The 20,378-nt window shown below is 44.0% G+C and overlaps 1 protein-coding gene across 4 annotated transcripts in view; it reads left to right on the top strand.

Annotated features, from left to right (window-relative positions):
- Window positions 1-18,069, top strand: part of LOC106560538 (neurogenic locus notch homolog protein 1) — a 69,891-nt gene extending 51,822 nt beyond the window's left edge. For all 4 annotated transcript variants that reach the window (XM_014123540.2, XM_014123523.2, XM_014123531.2 and 1 more), the window contains 14 exons: window positions 337-521; window positions 3,436-3,568; window positions 3,950-4,207; window positions 4,359-4,471; window positions 4,902-5,470; window positions 5,787-6,227; window positions 6,461-6,606; window positions 8,435-8,648; window positions 8,725-8,815; window positions 9,035-9,197; window positions 13,806-14,104; window positions 14,393-14,540; window positions 15,338-15,435; window positions 15,713-18,069. In XM_014123540.2, coding sequence (XP_013979015.1) covers window positions 337-521; window positions 3,436-3,568; window positions 3,950-4,207; window positions 4,359-4,471; window positions 4,902-5,470; window positions 5,787-6,227; window positions 6,461-6,606; window positions 8,435-8,648; window positions 8,725-8,815; window positions 9,035-9,197; window positions 13,806-14,104; window positions 14,393-14,540; window positions 15,338-15,435; window positions 15,713-16,990 — 4,136 coding nt within the window. In that variant the 3' untranslated portion in view covers window positions 16,991-18,069. The remainder of the gene's footprint in view (window positions 1-336; window positions 522-3,435; window positions 3,569-3,949; window positions 4,208-4,358; window positions 4,472-4,901; window positions 5,471-5,786; window positions 6,228-6,460; window positions 6,607-8,434; window positions 8,649-8,724; window positions 8,816-9,034; window positions 9,198-13,805; window positions 14,105-14,392; window positions 14,541-15,337; window positions 15,436-15,712) is intronic.
- The last annotated feature ends 2,309 nt before the right edge of the window (window positions 18,070-20,378 follow it).

The raw sequence follows: 20,378 nt of genomic DNA, 5'->3' as shown, positions 1-20,378 counted from the left end.
GATGTATTGTGTGTAGATATGTGAGATATATATGAGAGAGAGAGAGATTATATATTACTTTTTTATTCATAAAACAAAATGTGGAATAATTCAAGGAGTGTGAATACTTTCTGAAGACATTATATGTAACTATTAGACAGTTCATTTAGGCGAGACAGCACAAATTGTTCTGAGCACACACTGTATGACCATCTCTAGGCAAAGCAGACAAAGATCCAATTTTGCATGTAAAATTGACCAATACAGGATGGTTAGGGGATGGTAAGAACATGTCTGTGTGAGTGTATATATGTTACTGTATAGCTAATATCTCCCCCCCCCTCCCCTTGTCTGAAGGTCTGGAGGTGGCTCACCTGTGTCGTAACTCGGGCCAGTGTCTGGATGCTGGCAACACCCACTACTGCCGCTGCCAGGCGGGCTACATGGGCAGCTACTGCCAGGAACAGGTGGACGAGTGCTCCCCCAACCCTTGCCAGAACGGTGCCACCTGCACAGACTACCTGGGAGGGTACAGTTGTGAGGTATACATGCTCTAGCTAGCAAATCTGAATCAACATAAACATCAATTATTATTCATTTGTTATCATTAATTTATGCAGTTAAATGCCCACTGCGTAACTGCAAGCACAATAAAAATGACAGCTCCGCCAATTGGTGTGCTACAGTATAATCTCTCTTTCTTTCAAGGGTGTCAAAATTCAAGATAAAACCGGTATTATTTCATCCTTCCGCAAGATAGTTGAAGTCGGAAGTTTACATACACTTAGGTTGGAATCATTAAAACTTGTTTTTCAACCACTCCACAAATGTCTTGTTAACAAACTATAGTTTTGGCAAGTCGGTTAGGACATCTACTTTGTGCATGACACAAGTCGTTTTTCCAACAATTGTTTACAAACAGATTATTTCACTTATAATTCACTGTATCACAATTCCAGTAGGTTAGAAGTTTACATACACTAAGTTGACTGTGCGTTTAAAAAGCTTGGAAAATTCCAGAAAATGATGTCATGGCTTTAGAAGCTTCTGATAGGCTAATTGACATCATTTGCCTTAATTGGAGGTGTACCTGTGGATGTATTTCAAGGCCTACCTTCAAACTCAGTGCCTCTTTGCTTGACATCATGGGAAAATCAATAGAAATCAGTCAAGACCTCAGAAAAGAAATGTTAGACCTCCACAAGTCTGGTTCATTCTTGGGGGCAATTTCCAAACGCTTGAAGGTACCACGTTCATCTGTACAAACAGTAGTACGCAAGTATAAACACCATGGGACCACACAGCCATCATACCGCTCAGGAAGGAGACACGTTCTGTCTCCTTGAGATGAATGCACTTTGATGTAAAAAGTGCAAATGAATCCCAGAACAACAGCAAAGGACCTTGTGAAGATGCTGGAGGAAACAGGTACAAAAGTATATATATCCACAGTAAAACGAGTCCTATATGGACATAACCTGAAAGGCTGGTCAGCAAGGAAGAAGTCACTGCTCCAAAACCGCCATAAAAAAAGCCTGACTACAGTTTGCAACTGTACATGGGGACAAAGATCGTGCTTTTTGGAGAAATGTCCTCTGGTCTGATGAAAGAAAAATAGAACTGTTTTGGCCATCGTTATGTTTGGAGGGAAAAGGGGTAGGCTTGCAAGCCGAAGAACACCATCCCAACCATGAAGCTCGGGGGTGGCAGCATCATGTTGTGGGGGTGCTTTGCTGCAGGAGGGACTGGTGCACTTCACAAAATAGATGGCATCATGAGGCAGTAAAAATATGAGAGTATATTGAAGCAACATCTCAAGACATGTCAGGAAGTTAAAGCTTGGTCACAAATGGGTCTTCCAAATGGACAATGACCCCAAGCATACTTCCAAAGTTGTGGCAAAATGGCTTAAGGACAACAAAGTCAAGGTATTGGAGTGGCCATCACAAAGCCCTGACCTCAATCCTATAGAAAATGTGTGGGCAGAATTGAAAAAGCGTGTGCGAGCAAGGAGGCCTACAAACCTGACTCAGTTACACCAGCTCTGTCAGGAGGAATGGGCCAAAATTCACCCAACTTATTGTGGAAGGCTACCTGAAACATTTGACCTAAGTTAAACAATTTAAAGGCAATGCTACCAAATACTAATTGAGTGTATGTAAACTTCTGACCCACTGGGAATGTGATGAAAGAAATAAAAGCTGAAATAAATATTTCTCTACTATAATTCTGACATTTCACATTCTTAAAATAAAGTGGTGATCCTCACTGACCTAAGACAGGGACTTTTTACTAGGATTAAATGTCAGGAATTGTGAAAAACGGAGTTTAAATGTATTTTGTTAAGGTGTATGTAAACTTCCGACTTCAACTGTTGTCCCAACACAAATCTAGGGTTGTTAGAGATGCGACCCAGTCGTTGAGTCTTTTTGTTCTGTATCTATTCACATGGCCCAGTCATTCGTTCTAAATGTTCTATTACCATACTGGCTGGCAACGTTCCTATCCCTTACTTGCTAGCTAGCCAACTACGGCTAATTTACAGTCACGTCAAAAATGCAGCCAGAATAACAGCAAAGTAGCTGTTTTCTATTGACATTTATTTGGATAAATCCATAACAATGCGCAAATGAGGCACGATTTCGCCTGGCATAGCAAATGTGGTCACTTGTCAGGACACTGTTGTTCAGAGGAGCTAGCCAACAACAAAGCTACAGTAACACAATCACTTCAAACTGAAGCTGGAAAGACTGCAAATTACTTTTTTCAATATATTTTTTTGTTTACATCCATAAAAATGATGCCAGCTGATTCCAGATTTTGACTGGCTGAGAAACGCTGCCTTCCTGTCTGTCTCGTCCTGACTCCCGACACGTTCATTACTATGGGACAGCAGGAGATCGAATTTCAATATTGAAACAGTGTTGCAAATGTCGGAGAGATAGATAGCAAGGTTTATTTCAAATATCTGCTGTTGAAAGCAAAATGTTGGTTTAAAAGAAATGTGAGATAATGTCTAGATGCTTTTTATAGTGGAGATCAAGTTTATAAGTTGCCTGGCTGGGCTGATGAGACAAGCATTTTAACGTCATAGATTTAGCAAGTGGTAATTTGTGGAATAGACACCGGCTGAAATGCGGTTTTAATCAATCAGCATTCAGAAATAGACCCACCCGTTATATAATATCAAGTGTATGGACCAGGTTTCCCTTGAGTAGGGTTGCACAATTCTGGAAACTTTCAATAAATTCACAGAAATCCAGGTTGGAAACCCGGAATCCTCCAACCAGAATTTCGGGAAAATCTGGGAATTTATTGAAAGTTTCTAGAATTTTGCAATATTATAGAACAGTGTGAAAGTAGAGCAATGCTGGGTATCTTGAATCGTGTTTAAGATAAGATAGTACTTAATTTCTCTGGTATTTGAATGGTTTTGGTCCGGTTTGTCTCTGTCAGTGTCTTCCTGGGTACCACGGGGTGAACTGCTCCAAGGAGATCAACGAATGTCTGTCTCAGCCCTGTCAGCACGGGGGCACCTGCATCGACCTCATAAACACCTACAAATGCTCCTGTCCCAGAGGAACACAAGGTACACATTAGCACACACACACCAGCCATCTCATAAAACTCTCTATGAAGCTCTCATCCGTCTACAGTCTACCACTGAAAAACAAGCACAGAACAGTTAGTAGCCGCATATTAGTCATGTACAACCATGCAGTAGTAGACTAAGTGGAGCTCTATGCTAAATTACATAGAATTAGATGTAATCATGTTCTTCCGTATTTCCTGCTTATTCCCTCCTGATTCCGCGAGTCCTCCAACCTGGATTTCTAGATAATCTGGAAATGTATTGAAAGTTTCCAGAATTGTGCAACCCTACTCAAGGGAGACCTGGTCCATACACTTGATATTATACAACGGGTGGGTCTAATTCTGAATGCTAATCCTCAGCCCACCCTTTCCCCAGGCATTCACTGTGAGATCAACCTGGACGACTGCAATCCCTCTACGGACCCTCTGACCAATGAGCCCAAGTGTTTCAACAAGGGTCAGTGTGTGGACAGAGTGGGGGGCTACCACTGCATGTGCCCCGCTGGCTACGTAGGGGAGCGCTGCGAGGGTGACGTCAACGAGTGCCTGTCGGACCCCTGCGACCTGCGAGGCTCCTACAACTGTGTCCAGCTCACCAACAGCTACCGCTGTGAGTGTCGCACTGGATACACAGGTACTGACCATACCCTACGCATCTCAAATACATTTGATTATTCTGTGTTTATGACCAATTGACACAACAATGCAAAAAAAACACATTGTCCACACATTTGTAATGTACATAAATAACACACATCGTTCTCCCTCTCTCTTCTCAACTCCAGGCCAGCGCTGTGACAAGGTGTTTGATGGCTGTAAGGGGAGACCATGTAGGAACGGGGGAATGTGTGAAGTGGCCAGTAACAACCCCGACGGATTCATCTGCAAATGCCCACCGGTGAGCACATTTACATTTTAGTCATTTAACAGACACTCTCATCCAGAGCAGTAGTGAGTGCTGACATTTTTGTACTGGTCCTCGTGGAAATCAAACCTACAGCCCTGGCATTGCAAGCGCCTTGCTCTACCAACTGAGCCACACTCCACTGACCAGACCACAAACTGTGGACCTCACCCTGGCCATAATGGCAACATGTTCCCCATATAGAGAAAAGGGAATAGGGTGACATTTGGACAGCCCCTGGTTCCCTCTGTATTTCTAGCCACAATCTCATTAAGCATCATTATTGATGTGTTTGATTAACTTTCAGTCTCTTTTTTGTATATCTTTGTGGAAAGGGAGCGGTTTGGCGATGCAAAGTAAATGTGTGTGCCAACAGACTGTGTTTTAAGGTACAACCTCATCTCACCTATCTCTGTCTATCCAGGGCTACACAGGCTCCTCCTGCGAATTCGACTCACGCTGTGGTAGCCTCAACTGCAGAAATGGTGGCACCTGTGTCTCCGGTCACCTGAGCCCTCGTTGCCTGTGCCCCACGGCTTTTACCGACCCTGAGTGCCAGACTCCCACGAACAGCCCCTGCAACGTCAACCACTGCTACAATGGGGGCACTTGCCAGAGAACCCCCGATGCACCCTTCTTCCACTGCAGCTGCCCGAACAACTTCAATGGCCTGCTCTGCCACATCCTCGATTACTCCTTTCCCGGTGGGTTCGGCCGGGACATCACACCACCACCCGAGGTAGAGGTGAGCTGCGAGATCCCGCAGTGCGACGAGTGGGCAGGCAACCACATCTGTGACTCGTTGTGCAACAACCATGCCTGCGGCTGGGACGGCGGCGACTGCTCGCTCAACTTCGATGACCCATGGCAGAACTGCTCGGCGGCTCTGCAGTGCTGGCGGTACTTCAATGACGGGAAGTGCGACGAGCAGTGCAAAAGCCCTGGGTGTCTCTATGACGGCTTCGACTGCCAGGGACAGGAGGGACAGTGCAAGTGAGTCTCAGTCCAGCTCGAATTCCTATATCCTATGTTCCATCTCAACCTCTCACTATGCCCAGTCTCAAACCTGTTTCACTCTCAGATGATTATTAAAACATATTAAACCATGTATGAAGGATGATATGTTGTGTTTGTAAGAATAATGAACATTGTCTACTTCCAACCTTCCAACTCCTTACAAGTCTATCTATGCAAGTAATCTTTTCTAACCTACCTACTTTTCTATCTACATTGCGACCTCATCCAATTTCTCTGTCTTTAGTTAAGTGCTAATCCTAATATTGACTATGTTAATGCTCCCTCTCCCCAGCCCGCTGTATGACCAGTACTGTAAGGACCACTACGCGGACGGCCACTGCGACCAGGGCTGTAACAACGCAGAGTGCGAGTGGGACGGCCTGGACTGCGCCAACAACATGCCCGAGAAGCTAGCTGATGGCCACCTGGTCCTTGTGGTCCACATCCCCCCCGAGCAGCTAAAAAATGGTTTGTCCTCGTTCCTCCGTGAGCTCAGCAGCGTTTTGCACACCAACGTGGTGTTCCGGCGCGACGCAAACGGAGAGCCCATGGTGTTCCCCTACTATGGCAGCGAGCAGGAGCTGGCCAAGCACAACGTGAAGCGTTCCACCGACAGCTGGCCCGACTGGGCGGTCGTGCCGGCCAACAGGCTGGGCCAGGTGAAGGAGAGCGCGGGATCCATGGTGAACCTGCCCCGCCAGCGCCGAGAATTGGACCTCATGCAGGTCAAAGGGTAGGTACACACACTTGTTCATTTTGTTATACATTGCTCAGGCACACGCACGAATGCACTCAGTCGCTCGCTCACTCACTCAAACACTCACTCAGACATTACTTGTTGAGTCTTTCCAAATAATTTTCCTTAGATTTGATATTTGAGAGGAGAGTCAGAAGTTGACCTGATTGGTCAAGTGAATCCTTTCCTTCACTATTATTGGTTGAATTAACTCTCCCTTTCTCGGATAGGTCGGTGGTATACCTGGAGATTGATAACCGCCAGTGCTACCAGCAGTCCACGGAATGCTTCCAGAGCGCCACCGACGTCGCCGCGTTCCTGGGAGCACTGGCCTCCAGCGGGAATCTCAATGTTCCTTACATCGAGGCAGTCACCAGTAAGTACCAACATACAGTATCTCTCCAGCTGAAATACTCTCCATTAAAAAATGTCTCTCCTTCATAAAATATGACTATGAAATTATGAAAATAGACCAATAACTACTTTAATGCTTGTGATTTTAGATGATGGTGATGATGATGGTAACTTTATATGTATCCATTAGGAAAAATGTGTGTCATACAGCATGCCAATATACAGACATTCACATAGACAGACGTAGAACACCTACAGTTGAAGTCGGAAGTTCACATACACCTTAGCCAAATACATTTAAACTCCGTTTTTCACAATTCCTGACATTTAATCCAAGTAAAAATTACCTGTCTTAGGTCAGTTAGGATCACCACTTTATTTTAAGAAGGTGAATTGTCAGAATAATAGTAGAGGGAGTAATTTATTTCAGCTTTTATTTCTTTCATCACATTCCCAGTGGGTCAGAAGTTTACATTCACTCAAATAGTATTTGGTAGCATTGCCTTTAAATTGTTTAACTTGGGTCAAACGTTTCGGGTAGCCTTCCACAAGCTTCCCACAATAAGTTGGGTGAATTTTGGCACATTCCTCCTGACAGAGCTGGTGTAACTGAGTCAGGTTTGTAGGCCTCCTTGCTCGCACACGCTTTTTCAGTTCTGCCCACATATTTTCTATAGGATTGAGGTCAGGGCTTTGTGATGGCCACTCCAATACCTTGACTTTGTTGTCCACAACTTTGGAAGTATGCTTGGGGTCATTTGGAAGACCCATTTGCGACCAAGCTTTAACTTCTTGACTGATGTCTTGAGATGTTGCTTTAATACATCCACATAATTTTACTTCCTCATGATGCCATCTACTTTGTGAAGTGCACCAGTCCCTCTTGCAGCAAACACCCCCACAACATGATGCTGCCACCCCCGTGCTTCACGGTTGGGTTTCAGTTCTTCGGCTTGCAAGCCTCCCCCCTTTTCCCTCCAAACAACATGTGCGGTTGCAAACTGTAGTCTGGCTTTTTTATGGCGGTTTTGGAGCAGTGGCTTCTTCCTTGCTGAGCGGCCTTTCACGTTGTGTCAATATATAGGACTCGTTTTACTGTGAATTTAGATACTTTTGTACCTGTTTCCTCCAGCATCTTCACAAGGTCCTTTGCTGTTGTTCTGGGATTCATTTGCACTTTTTGCACCAACGTATGTTCATCTCTAGGAGACAGAACGCGTCTCCTTCCTGAGCGGTATGACGGCTGCGTGGTCCCATGGTGTTTATACTTGCGTACTACTGTTTGTACAGATGAACGTGGTACCTTCAGGTGTTTGGAAATTGCTCCCAAGGATGAACCAGACTTGTGGAGGTCAACTATTTTTTTCTGAGGACTTATCTATTTTTCTTTGGTTTTCCCATGATGTCAAGCATAGAGGCCCTGAGTTTGAAGGTAGGCCTTGAAATACATCCACAGGTACACCTCCAATTTACTCAAATGATGTAAATTACCCTATCAGATGCTTCTAATGCCATGACATCATTTTCTGGAATTTGTCAAGCTATTTAAAGGCACAGACAACTTAGTGTATGTAAACTTCTGACCCACTGGAATTGTGATACAGTGAAATAATCTGTCTGTAAACAATTGTTGTAAAAATTACGTGTCATGCACAAAGTAGATGTCCTAACCGACTTGCCAAAGCTATAGTTTGTTAACAAGAAATTTGTGGAGTGGCTGAAAACAAGTTTTAATGACTCCAACCTAACTATATGTAAACTTCCGACTTCAACTGTAAGAATTACATACATGGTACAACAGTTGTGTCCCCATTCTGACATGCTGTACTCTCCCTGCCCCTCTCTCCCAGGTGTGCAGCCCACCCCTGCATCCTCTGAGCTATACCCCATGTACGTGGTGTTCCTGGGGCTGGCTGTACTGGGCTTCATCTGCCTGGGGGTGCTGGTGTCACGTAAACGCCGACGGGAGCACGGACAGCTCTGGTTCCCTGAGGGCTTCAAAGTTTCTGAGCCCAGCAAGAAGAAACGCAGAGAGCCCGTGGGAGAGGACTCTGTGGGACTCAAGTAAGTGCGTGCGTGTTTGTGTGTGTGTGTTTTCATGTGTGGCTTATCTATAACTGGTCTTTCCTATGTCCATCAGGCCTCTGAAGAACATTTTGGACATTTCTCTGATGGACGGCAGCCGGAATGGATTGTGGGGAGAGGAGGAGCCAGACTCGAGACGCTTTAGGGTAAGAGAGCATCTGAAACCTACACAGACCATATACAACCACTAAATGTATAAAATAGTGTACACATCTGGAAATTGTTGAATTAATGTTAAATACATAAACAGATAATTGCTTTTACCTACATAATGTGTATTGTGTGGTCACAGAGATTGTTGCCCTGTATTCGTTTTTTGGATCTTTTGTACGATAGTTGATGGTCCATGTTTGTCTCTGTGTTAGTTTGAGGAGCAGGCCATGTTGGACCTAGATGACCGCACTGACCACAGACAGTGGACCCAGCAACACCTGGATGCGGCTGACCTGCGGATCCCTTCCATCGCCCCCACGCCTCCCCAGGGAGAGATCGAGAATGACTGCATGGACGTCAATGTCCGAGGCCCAGGTGTGTGAGGATCTCCCTCTGCTCTTTTTTCTCTCTATATACAATACCAGTCAAAAGTTTGGTCAGTCACAGTGGTATGGTATTCTGCCACTGTGTACTCTCTGTTTAGGGCCAAATAGCATTTCAGTTTGCTCTGTTTTTGGTAATTTCTTTCCAATGTGTCAAGTAATTATCCTTTTGTTTTCTTATGATTTGGTTGGGTCTAATTGTGTTGCTGTCCTGGGGCTCTGTGATGTCTGTGTTTGTGAACAGAGCCCCAGGACCAGCTTTCTTACGAGACTCTTCTCTAGGTTAATCTCTCTGTAGGTGATGGCTTTGTTATGGAAGGTTTGGGAATGGCTTCCTTTTAGGTGGTTGTAGAATTTAACAGCTCTTTTCTGGATTTTGATCATTAGCGGGTATCAGTCTAATTCTGCTCTGTATGCATTATTTGGTGTTTTACGTTGTGCACGGAGGAGTCTCAAATTGGTGTTCCATTTTGTGAATTCTTGGTTGGTGAGCAGACCCCAGACCTCACAACCATAAAAGGCAATGGGTTCTGTAACTGATTCAAGTATTTTTTGCCAGATCCTAATTGGTATGTCGAATTTTACGTTCCTTTTGATGGCATAGAAGGCCCTTCTTGCATTGTCTCAGCTTTGTGGAAGTTACCTGTGGCGCCAATGTTTAGGCTGAGGTATGTATAGTTTTCTGTGTGCTCTAGGGCAACGGTGTCTAGGTGGAATTGGTATTCGTGGTCCTAGGAACTGGACCTTTTTTGGAACACTTATTTTTGTCTTACTGAGATTTACTGTCAGGGCCCATGTCTGACATAATTGTGCAGAAGATCTAGGTGCTGCTGTAGACCCTCTTTGGTTGGGGACAGAAGCACCAGATCATCAGCAAACAGTAGACATTTGACTTCAGATTCTAGTAGGGTGATGCCGGGTGATGCAAACTTTTCGCCAATCGCCAATTTGTTGATATATATGTTGAAGAGGGTGGGGCTTAAGCTGCATCCCTGTCTCACCCCCCGGCCCTGTGGAAAGAAATGTGTTTTTTTTGCCAATTTTAACCGCCCACTTGTTGTTTGTGTACATGGATTTTATAATGTCGTATCTTTTTCCCCCAACACCACTTTCCCTCTGCCATGGTGCCAAATTGAGTCAAAAGCTTTTTTTTTATCAACAAAGCATGAGAAGACTTTGCCTTTATTTTGGTTTGTTTGTGAATTAGGGTGTGCAGGGTGAATACGTGGTCTGTCGTACGGTAATTTGGTAAAAAGCCAATTTGACATTTGCTCAGTACATTGTTTTTGCTGAGGAAATGTACGAGTCTGCTGTTAATGATAATGCAGAGGAATTTCCTAAGGTTGCTGTTGACGCATATCCCACGTTAGTTTGTCTCCACTTTTGTGGATTGGGGTGATCAGTCCTGGTTCCGAATATTGTGGAATATGCCAGAGTTGAGGATGATGTTAACCTCTATGGGCTAGGTGGGACGCTTGCGTCCCACCTACTCAACAGCCAGTGTAATCCCGTGGCGCGTTATTCAAATACCTTAGAAATGCAAAACCTTCAATTTTTCAAACATATGACTATTTTACACCATTTTAAAGAAATGACTCTCGTTAATCTAACCACACTGTCCGATTTCAAAAAGGCTTTACAACGAAAGCAAAACATTAGATTATGTCAGCAGAGTACCCAGCCAGAAATAATCAGACACCCATTTTTCAAGCTAGCATATAATGTCACATAAACCCAAACCACAGCTAAATGTAGCACTAAACTTTGATGATCTTCATCAGATGACAACCCTAGGACATTATGTTATACAATACATGCATGTTTTGTTCAATCAAGTTCATATTTATATCAAAAAACAGCTTTTTACATAAGCATGTGACTAGCATGTGACTAGCATTCCGACCGAACACTGCCGGTGAATTTACTAAATTACTCACGATAAACGTTCACAAAAAGCATAACAATTATTTTAAGAATTATAGATACAGAACTCCTCTATGCACTCGATATGTCCGATTTTAAAATAGCTTTTCGGTGAAAGCACATTTTGCAATATTCTAGGTAGATAGCCCGGCATCACAGGGCTAGCTATTTAGACACCCAGCAAGTTTAGCACTCATCAAAGTCAGATTTACTATAAGAAAAATCTTATTACCTTTGCTGTCTTCGTCAGATTGCACTCCCAGGACTTCTACTTCAATAACAAATGTTGGTTTGGTCCAAAATAATCCATCGTTATATCCAAACAGAGGCGTTTTGTTCGTGCATTCAAGACACTATCCGAAAGGGTAAATAAGGGTTACGAGAATGGCGCAATTCGTGACAAAAGATTTCTAAATATTCCATTACCGTACTTCGAAGCATGTCAACCGCTGTTTAAAAATCAATTTTTATGCCATTTTTCTCATAAAAAAGCGATAATATTCCGACCAGGAATCTGCGTTTAGGTAAACAGACAAAAGAAAAGAAAGCATTCGGTCGACTCGGGCACGCGCCTAAGCCCATAGTACTCTGAGCGGCCACTTGCCAAAAGCGATAAAGTGTTTCAGCCAGAGCCTGCCTCGATATCCTTCAGCTTTTTCCCGGGCTCTGAGAGCCTATGGGAGCCGTAGGAAGTGTCACATTATTGCAAAGATCCTCAGTCTTCAATAAAAAGAGCCAAGATGAAACACAACTTGTCAGACAGGCCACTTCCTGCATGGAATCTTCTCAGGTTTTGGCCTGCCATTTGAGTTCTGTTATACTCACAGACACCATTCAAACAGTTTTAGAAACTTTAGGGTGTTTTCTATCCAAAGCCAATAATTATATGCATATTCTAGTTACTGGGCAGGAGTAGTATCCAGATTAAATCGGGTACGTTTTTTATCCGGCTGTGTCAATACTGCCCCCTAGCCCTAACAGGTTAAAGAGTTTAAGTATAGCCAATTGGAATTTGTGGTCTGTATATTTTATCATTTCATTTAGGATACCATCAACCCCACAGGCTTTTTTGGGTTGGAGGGTTTGTATTTTGTCCTGTAGTTCATTCAATGTAATTGGAGAATCCAGTGTAGTCTTTAATAGTTGATTCTAAGATTTTTATTTGATCATGTATATGTTTTTGCTGTTTGTTCCTTGTTATAGAGCCAAAAAGATTGGAGAAGTGTTTTATCCATACATCTCTGTTTTGGATAGATAACTCTTCGTGTTTTTGTTTGTTTTAGAGTTTTCCAATTTTCCCAGAAGTGGTTAGATTCTATGGATTCTTCAATTACATTGAGCTGGTGTCTGACGTGCTGTTCCTTCTTTTTCCGTAGTGTATTTCTGTATTGTTTTAGTGATTCACCATAGTGAAGGCGTAGGCTCAGGTTTTCTGGGTCTCTATGTTTTTGGTTAGACAGGTTTCTCAATTTCTTTCTTAGGTTTTTGTGTTCTTCATCAAACCATTTGTCATTGTTGTTTATTTTCTTAGGTTGTCTGCTTGACATTTTTAGATTTGGTAGGGAAGCTGAGAGGTCAAATATACTGTTTAGGTTTGCTACTGCCAGGTATTCACCTTCACAATTACAGTGAAACATTTTGTCCAGGAAGTTGTCTAGTAGGGATTGAATTTGTTATTGCCTAATTGTTTTTTGGTAGATTCCCACACTACTTTCCTTCCATCTATAGCATTTTATAATATTATTCAGTTCCTTTGGTTTTGATGCCTCATGATTGAGCAAAGCTCTGTTCAAGGAGTGTGATTTTGCTGTGATCTGATAAAGCTGTCACTGGACTGACTGTGAACGCTCTAAGAGACTATGGGTTGAGGTCAGTGATAAAGTAGTCTACAGTACTACTGCCAAGAGAAGAGCTATACATGTACCTACCATAACTGTTCCCTTGAAGCCTACCGTTGACTATGTACATACCCAGCGTCCAACAGAGCTGCAGGAGTTGTGACCTGTTTTTGTTGGTTATGTTGTCGCAAGTGGGGCATGTGGGGGAGGGAATGCTGTCACCTCCAGGTAGGTGTTTGTCGCCCTGTGTGCTGACAGTGTCAGGTTCTTGTCCAGTTCTGGCATTTAGGTCGCCACAGACTAGTACATGTCCCTGGGCCTGGAAATTGTTGATCTCCCCCTCTTGGATGGAGTAGCTGGAGGACGTCTGATATGGGGGCCTATATAGTGTCTCTGTCATACCCCCCTGTCACATGACTTGTTTAGAAGTGACATTAAAGACGTCCTCCAGTGATTAAACAAACAAAAAAATATCCTGTTGAAATGGGATATCCCAAGTATAAATAAATGTAAAGTGCACACACTAAAAGGGTAAATAAATATGTTATGAGAAAAATAATGTTTGTTCAACACAACTGCAAACTTGGAGTAGGGCTTTCAATGACTTGGTTTGATGGGAATTTGTGATGATATTGGCCTCCCCCTTGCTTGAGGGACAATAGAGGAGCAATAACTAAAACAAAAGAGCAAAGGCCCACACCCCTATGCCCACCTATTGTTAAGTAAATCAGGTGTTAAATGAGGTGAAAAGGAGACTGGAGTGCCACTCAGTTTAAATCAAGTATTTGCCCTTTGTCCTAATGTGTGTCTTTTCTCTCTATCCACCTCCCATCTCTCAGACGGTTTCACTCCTCTAATGATCGCATCATGCAGCGGAGGAGGCTTGGAGACGGGGAACAGTGAGGAGGAGGAGGACCCTTCGGCTGAGATCATCTCTGACTTCATCTACCAGGGCGCCAACCTACACAACCAGACGGACCGCACAGGCGAGACCGCTCTTCACCTGGCCGCCCGCTACGCCCGTTCCGACGCCGCCAAGCGACTGCTGGAGTCCACCGCCGACGCCAACGTCCAGGACAACATGGGGCGCACTCCACTGCACGCCGCTGTGGCTGCAGATGCACAGGGAGTCTTCCAGGTACCAGAGTTCTCTATACTACTACAGTACTCTAGTAGTGCTACATACTTAGCATAGTGCTACTCTGAATTAATAAATGCATTCATTTTATATGCCACTTTTCATTTGTGGACTATCAAAATCCTTTTCTAAAGCATGTGCAAAAAGGTGCATTTACGTGAATTAAAAATGCTATTATATACAATGCCATATGTAGCATTCCCTATTACCAGTTAAGCATTTGGACTTTGCTCTCAGATTTAGCCTGTACTGTACATGTTCACTAAAGGTGTCTGTCTTTTCATTCAGATTCTGATCCGGAACCGGGCAACTGATCTTGACGCCCGCATGCATGATGGAACGACTCCTCTGATCCTGGCTGCCCGATTGGCTGTGGAAGGCATGGTGGATGAGCTTATCAACTGCCATGCTGATGCCAACGCCATCGATGACTTTGGTAGGTTACAGGCTGACTACGCGAGCGTTGCAAAATACATTTAGAAATCTATAGTATTAAATTATTGCACCCACACTGCTCGCGCTCACCAACGAGCGTCTGCGTCGCCAAGGGCTAAAATAGAAGTCAGTTCTATTTGTGACGCAGATCGCGCTGCAAGTCCTGCCTCTCCCATCTCCTCATTGGTTTATAGAAGCAGGTACCAACGTGTTCTCTCCCCATTGGTTATACCCACGTGGGTGACTGAAGACGAACGAGATCAGTGGCGGTAATGCACCTAATTTATGAAAGTTGCCAATCGCAATATAAAGTCAAGAGAAGAAAAAGCCTGGAAGGATGAGAGATGACTAGACACTATTCGGTTGAGCGTTTTATGTGTGGATTAATTGGTGGAGTAGAGGACCATGTGCATTTCAGGTAAAATAACAACTCAATGTTTATATCCCAGGACAAATTAGCTAGTAACAGCAAGCTAGCTAAATAGAACAAATTAGCTAGCAAGTGCAAGCTTGCTAGCTAAATTGCCATAAATGTTTCATGCTTTTCGACCTGTCCCCATTTATGCACGATGGTGCACGCGCGCAGCCGGTTTGGGTTCCGTGTTACACTGAATTTACTTTGGTTCTATTCACATATCTCCCACACAGTGTACTAAGGGAATGGGTGTAATTTGAGATTTGCCCTTAACCGGCTGACCCATCTTCATGGACTATGGCCCTCATGGTCTAGGAATGTGCAGGTTATTTGCTTTAGTATTAAATCATCCATTCTTTTATTTTATTTTATTTTTTCTCCAGGTAAATCTGCCCTTCATTGGGCTTCAGCTGTCAACAACGTGGATGCTGCCATGGTGTTGTTGAAGAATGGCGCCAACAAAGACATGCAGAACAACAAGGTGAAAAACATGGGTCACACAAACATGGCTCTTACATATCACACTAGTTGACACACTAGTGAAACTACTATTTGCCAACTTGTGTAGATATGTGTGTAATTGTTACATGCTCAATGGTGTATTTCGAAATGTTGAGAAAAAAATACGAAACGCTGATTGTGCAATGCCATTCCAGTAAATGCCACCATTGTTCAAGGGATCAAAGAATAATCACAATCGAATGTAAAATAAGGTATTGTATAAACATTTTCTCACGCACTGTTTGCTGTCTCTCTAGGAGGAAACTCCTCTCTTTCTGGCAGCCAGAGAGGGCAGTTATGAGACGGCCAAGGTACTGCTGGAGCACTTTGCCAACCGTGAGATCACCGACCACCTGGACCAGCTGCCCCGGGACATTGCCCAGGAGCGAATGCACCATGACATCATCCGTCTGCTCGATGAATGCAACCTGGTGAGGAGCCCAGGGCTCCATAATGGGACCCTGAGCGCCACCAGCCTGTCCCCTCCTCTGTGCTCCCCCAACGGATACCTGGGCAGCCTCAAGCCCACCGCCCCGGGCAAGAAGGTCCGCAAGCCAGGCTCTGGAGGGAAGGATGGTGGCAAAGATATGAGGATACGGAAGAAGAAGTCCCTGGATGGGAAGGGCAGTCTGCTGGACAGCTCAGCCGTTCTCTCGCCCGTCGACTCCCTGGAGTCGCCCCACGGGTACCTGTCCGACGTGGCGTCGCCGCCAATGACATCGCCATTCCAGCAGTCTCCACCCATGTCGTTCAACCACCTGCAAGGCAGTGGAGACAGCCACCTGGGTCAGATGGGCATGGGCAAGGGGCAGGACATGGGGCGTATGCCCTTTGACCCGAACCCTCCCCGCCTGTCCCACCTGCCTGTTTCCAGCCCCGCCAGCCAGGGAACCATCACTATGGCCATGGGCGGAACTGGGGGAAGAGGACAGTGTGATTGGCACTCCAGGATGCACTCGGGTCTCGGGCAGCAGGGTGGCTTCAACCAAGGCCTTCCCATGTCCCACGGTATGATGGCTCCCCTCCGCGGGGTCCCCACTGCCACCCTGTCCCGGATCATGGGCTACCAGGGCCTGCAGACCAGCCATCTGGGCACGCCGCCCCACCTCATGCAGCAGATGCACTCCCGGCAGGACCCGCAGCTCCAGCAACAGAACTCCAACTCCACCACGGCCGGCCAGGTACTGAGCCAGAGTTTCCTGAGCAGCGAGCTGTGCGGCTCGGACCTGCAGCAGGGCAACGGGGTGGGTCGCTCGGTCCCCATCCACACCATCCTCCCCCAGGAGACCCAGATTCTCGGCACACAGTTCCTCACCCCACCCTCCCAGCACAGCTATTCCGGCCCAATAGACAACACACCCAATCACCAGCTGCAGGTGCCTGACCACCCCTTTCTAACTCCCTCCCCCGGATCCCCTGACCAATGGTCCAGCTCCTCTCCACATTCCAATATGTCTGATTGGTCAGAGGGCATCTCCAGTCCTCCAATGAGTTTGCATTCTCAGATGGGCCTTATCCCTAACCAGTTTAAGTAGAGTGGACAGAAGAACTCGTCAATAGGAAAACGAAATAAAAAATACTTTTAAATGGACAATGGACAAGAACATCTGACCTGACTGAAGATTCTCCTTTTTTATTATCAATTTTTATACTAACGAAAAGAACAGTTTTTAATTTTTTTTTTATTGATGCACTTTTTTGACATGATATAAAGAAGATGCTTTTATATTTCTGCTTTTAAAAAAATTGGAAGGGTACCTGGGCTGTGTGTGCGGGGAGATTGGGGACAGGGCGTCAGGAAAGGAGTATGTCTATCTACCGTGACGCAGAGGCTACTGACTGTGCGAACACTGGCTATTTATTGGTGTCTTATGTTGCTCTCATTACTGGATCGTGCACCAATTTTCACTGTTTTATTTTGGGAGTGCATTGTCATTATGATGTTTTGTATAATATATTTTTCAGGGGAATGTTTGTTGTAAAAGTTCCAGTATTAATTGATTAGATGTATAAACTCATCTTTTTTAACTGAAGCAAGTTTGTTACTGAACTACAATTCATTAAGTCTTAACACTGAGTATGCGCTAGAGAATGGATGATCGAACCTGTGTCTTAAAATGCCACCCCTGTCAGTTTAACGGTTGACGTCTGCGGTAAAATTAGTTTGGGGGATTAGAATGGGACCAGATGAGTCCCACTGGGAAACTGTGTTAACTGAAAGTGCAATGGTAAGTTCATCCAGGACATGAGATAAAACTTAAAGACAAATTACATCTTACACATGCTTTATTCTACAATGGTGTGTCATTGTTATTTTGCTCCTTTGAAGGCAAAAATGTCATCTTTGGGTGAGATTCCCAGTGAGTGTCCTCTACATCGAGGGTGCTTTTTGTGTGTGTATGAGAGAAAGGAGGAAGTTCTTGTGTGTTTGACATCACCTGCGCTTTGTGGGGAGCATGGTATAGGTGTCTTATGTCACATTTATAAACAAGATCAGAGATAAGTGTTTTAAGAAATGTCATTCAAAGGTGTATGTACATGCAATGTTTGCAAACAAAAAGTATTTCCTGTCAAATATCTTCTTGATTCAATAAAGGGCACTGTTAAGCTTGCAGTTATGGATGACATGTTTTATTATTTATTAACGGTTACATTCACACAATAATGTGATTGACTAACCACAATAGATGAATAACAGTTTGATTAGAATGTTTTCAAGCTTTGCAACGGAATGATTTCCCTAATAATCCTGTTTACATGGACACATCTGAAATCAGGCTACCTGATGGGACTTTGATAAATGCAGAAAATCTCATTGTAGCCTATAAATATGAAATGAATTTATGGATTTTTTTATTTGACCTTTACATTTTAGTCATTTAGCAGACACTCTTATACAGAGTCACTAACAGTTAGTGCATTCATCTTAAGATAGCTAGGTGGGACAACCACATATTAGTCATAGTAAGTCAATTTTTCCTCAAAGGAGCTATCAGCTAAGTCAGAGCTAGTAAAGGGGAAATGCATTGTTTTTTTCTTTTTTCAACCCGACTGCAGGTTATGATTCAACTTGGCACTGCATTATTGTTTCTGACACACACACACAGAGACAAAGGATATACACAGTTTACTAGGTACAGCCATCTAGTACCTGGGTCGGACCCACCTTTGCCTCCATAAACAGCCTGAATTCTTCGGGGCATTCTACAAGATGTCGGAAACGTTCAACAGGGATGTTGGTCCATGATGGCATCACGCAGTTGCTGCAGATTGGATGGCGGTACATTCATGCTGTGAACAGCCCGTTCCATCTCATCCCAAAGATGCTCTTTTGGTTTGAGGTCTGGGAACTGCACAAGGCACTCAAGTAAACTGAACTCGCTGTCATGTTCCAGGCTAGAACGGTGTGTGGGTAAAATCATTAGGTAAGCCAATCCCAGTAAAAAAAGCTATATTACAGCCTATGTTTTGATATAAACCGTTGTTGGCTCTATAACCCAATCATTCATACGCCATCGTGATATACAATAAGGCCATGACAAAAAAAGACAGTCACACAGTGGAGGAATAAATTAAAGTACACATGTTTGTTTGATCACAAAATCGGAGAGCAACATCTGTCCGGTGAAGTCCACGAAGCAAATATTGCATGTAACAAACAGTTATATGACCTGCAGCATGGTCAAGCAAGTTAACGATTTTGACAGTTTACTCAACAACTACTGATTTAGAACCACAGAGTTACCGCAAGACAGCACAAAGACAACAGGAGCACTGCCTCTGCTATTTTAGCACCATTTCAACTTAAACATTTAAACATAATCAAATCAACTAGACTATGTATATATGCTTAGTTTAATACACTGCAGAAAAACTGAAATATACCAAAAACAATTTATCCCAATCGGTGTTGCTAAATATCATGTGGCTGTCCATGATACTGATTTCTGTCTGTCTGTGTGTGTGTGCCGTCCTCCTCTCTCATGTTGGCAAAATGGTCTGTACCCTTTTACTTTTTGTTTTCATAGGCTAGTAAGCATTTTAGCTAGGTAGCCTAACTTCTTCGAATGACCCAGCTAAGTTCGCTAGCTAGTTAATGTGAACCTACTAGGCTACATATTGAACTTCAATCGTCTCAGGCCAGTTGCACAACATATTCATTTATGGTTAGGTCAGAATCGCCGTCGTAATCATTGGTCTGTACAGATAATTAAGACACGTTTTTCTGACAATGATGACCTTTTGCTCAGGATGTGATTTGATTGGTGTGTGTGGGGCGTTTGGTGGGCGTTTTGCTGTGCCAGGACAACCCACAGTTGAGCTTAGCTCAACGCTGATTGGCAAATTATTTTTTTATTGTTTTTATCAAGGGAAGCCAAATGCTTGCTGGCATATGTCATACTCTTTTGTTCCACATAGCATCAGATACATGGGCTACACATACTGAGACAGAGAGGCGCAGTTTCCCTCGCTCAGATGATTTCTCTGGTGAGATTCAGTCACTTGCGAATTGACAGAAAATTATGAAAACGGAGAGACGAAAGATACATTTTTTATTTGTATTTATTTTTTATATTTGGGGAAGCCTGGCTTCCCTTTGTATTCATGAATACAAGCCACTGGTTCCAGGCAATGTTTTTCTACTCCTCAATTGTCCAGTGTTGGTGATCGCGGGGCCACTGGAGCTGCTTCTTGTTTTTAGCTGATAGGAGAGAAACCCAGTGTGGTTATGTGCTGCAATATCCATTCGTGACAAAGATCGAAGAGTTGTGCTTTCTGAAATGTCATTCTGCACACCACTGTTGTACTGTGCCGTTATTTGTCTGTTTGTGGCCAGCCTGTTAGCTTACATGATTCTTGCCATTCTCCTTTGACTTCTCCCATCAACAAGCTGTTTTCGCCCACAGGGCTGCCGCTTACTAG

The sequence above is a fragment of the Salmo salar genome, chromosome ssa01 (genome assembly GCF_905237065.1).
Source record: "Salmo salar chromosome ssa01, Ssal_v3.1, whole genome shotgun sequence".
Taxonomy (NCBI): Eukaryota; Metazoa; Chordata; class Actinopteri; order Salmoniformes; family Salmonidae; genus Salmo; species Salmo salar.
The sequence above is the reverse complement of the archived record's forward strand: the minus strand, read 5'-3'. Positions and strand labels throughout refer to the sequence as shown.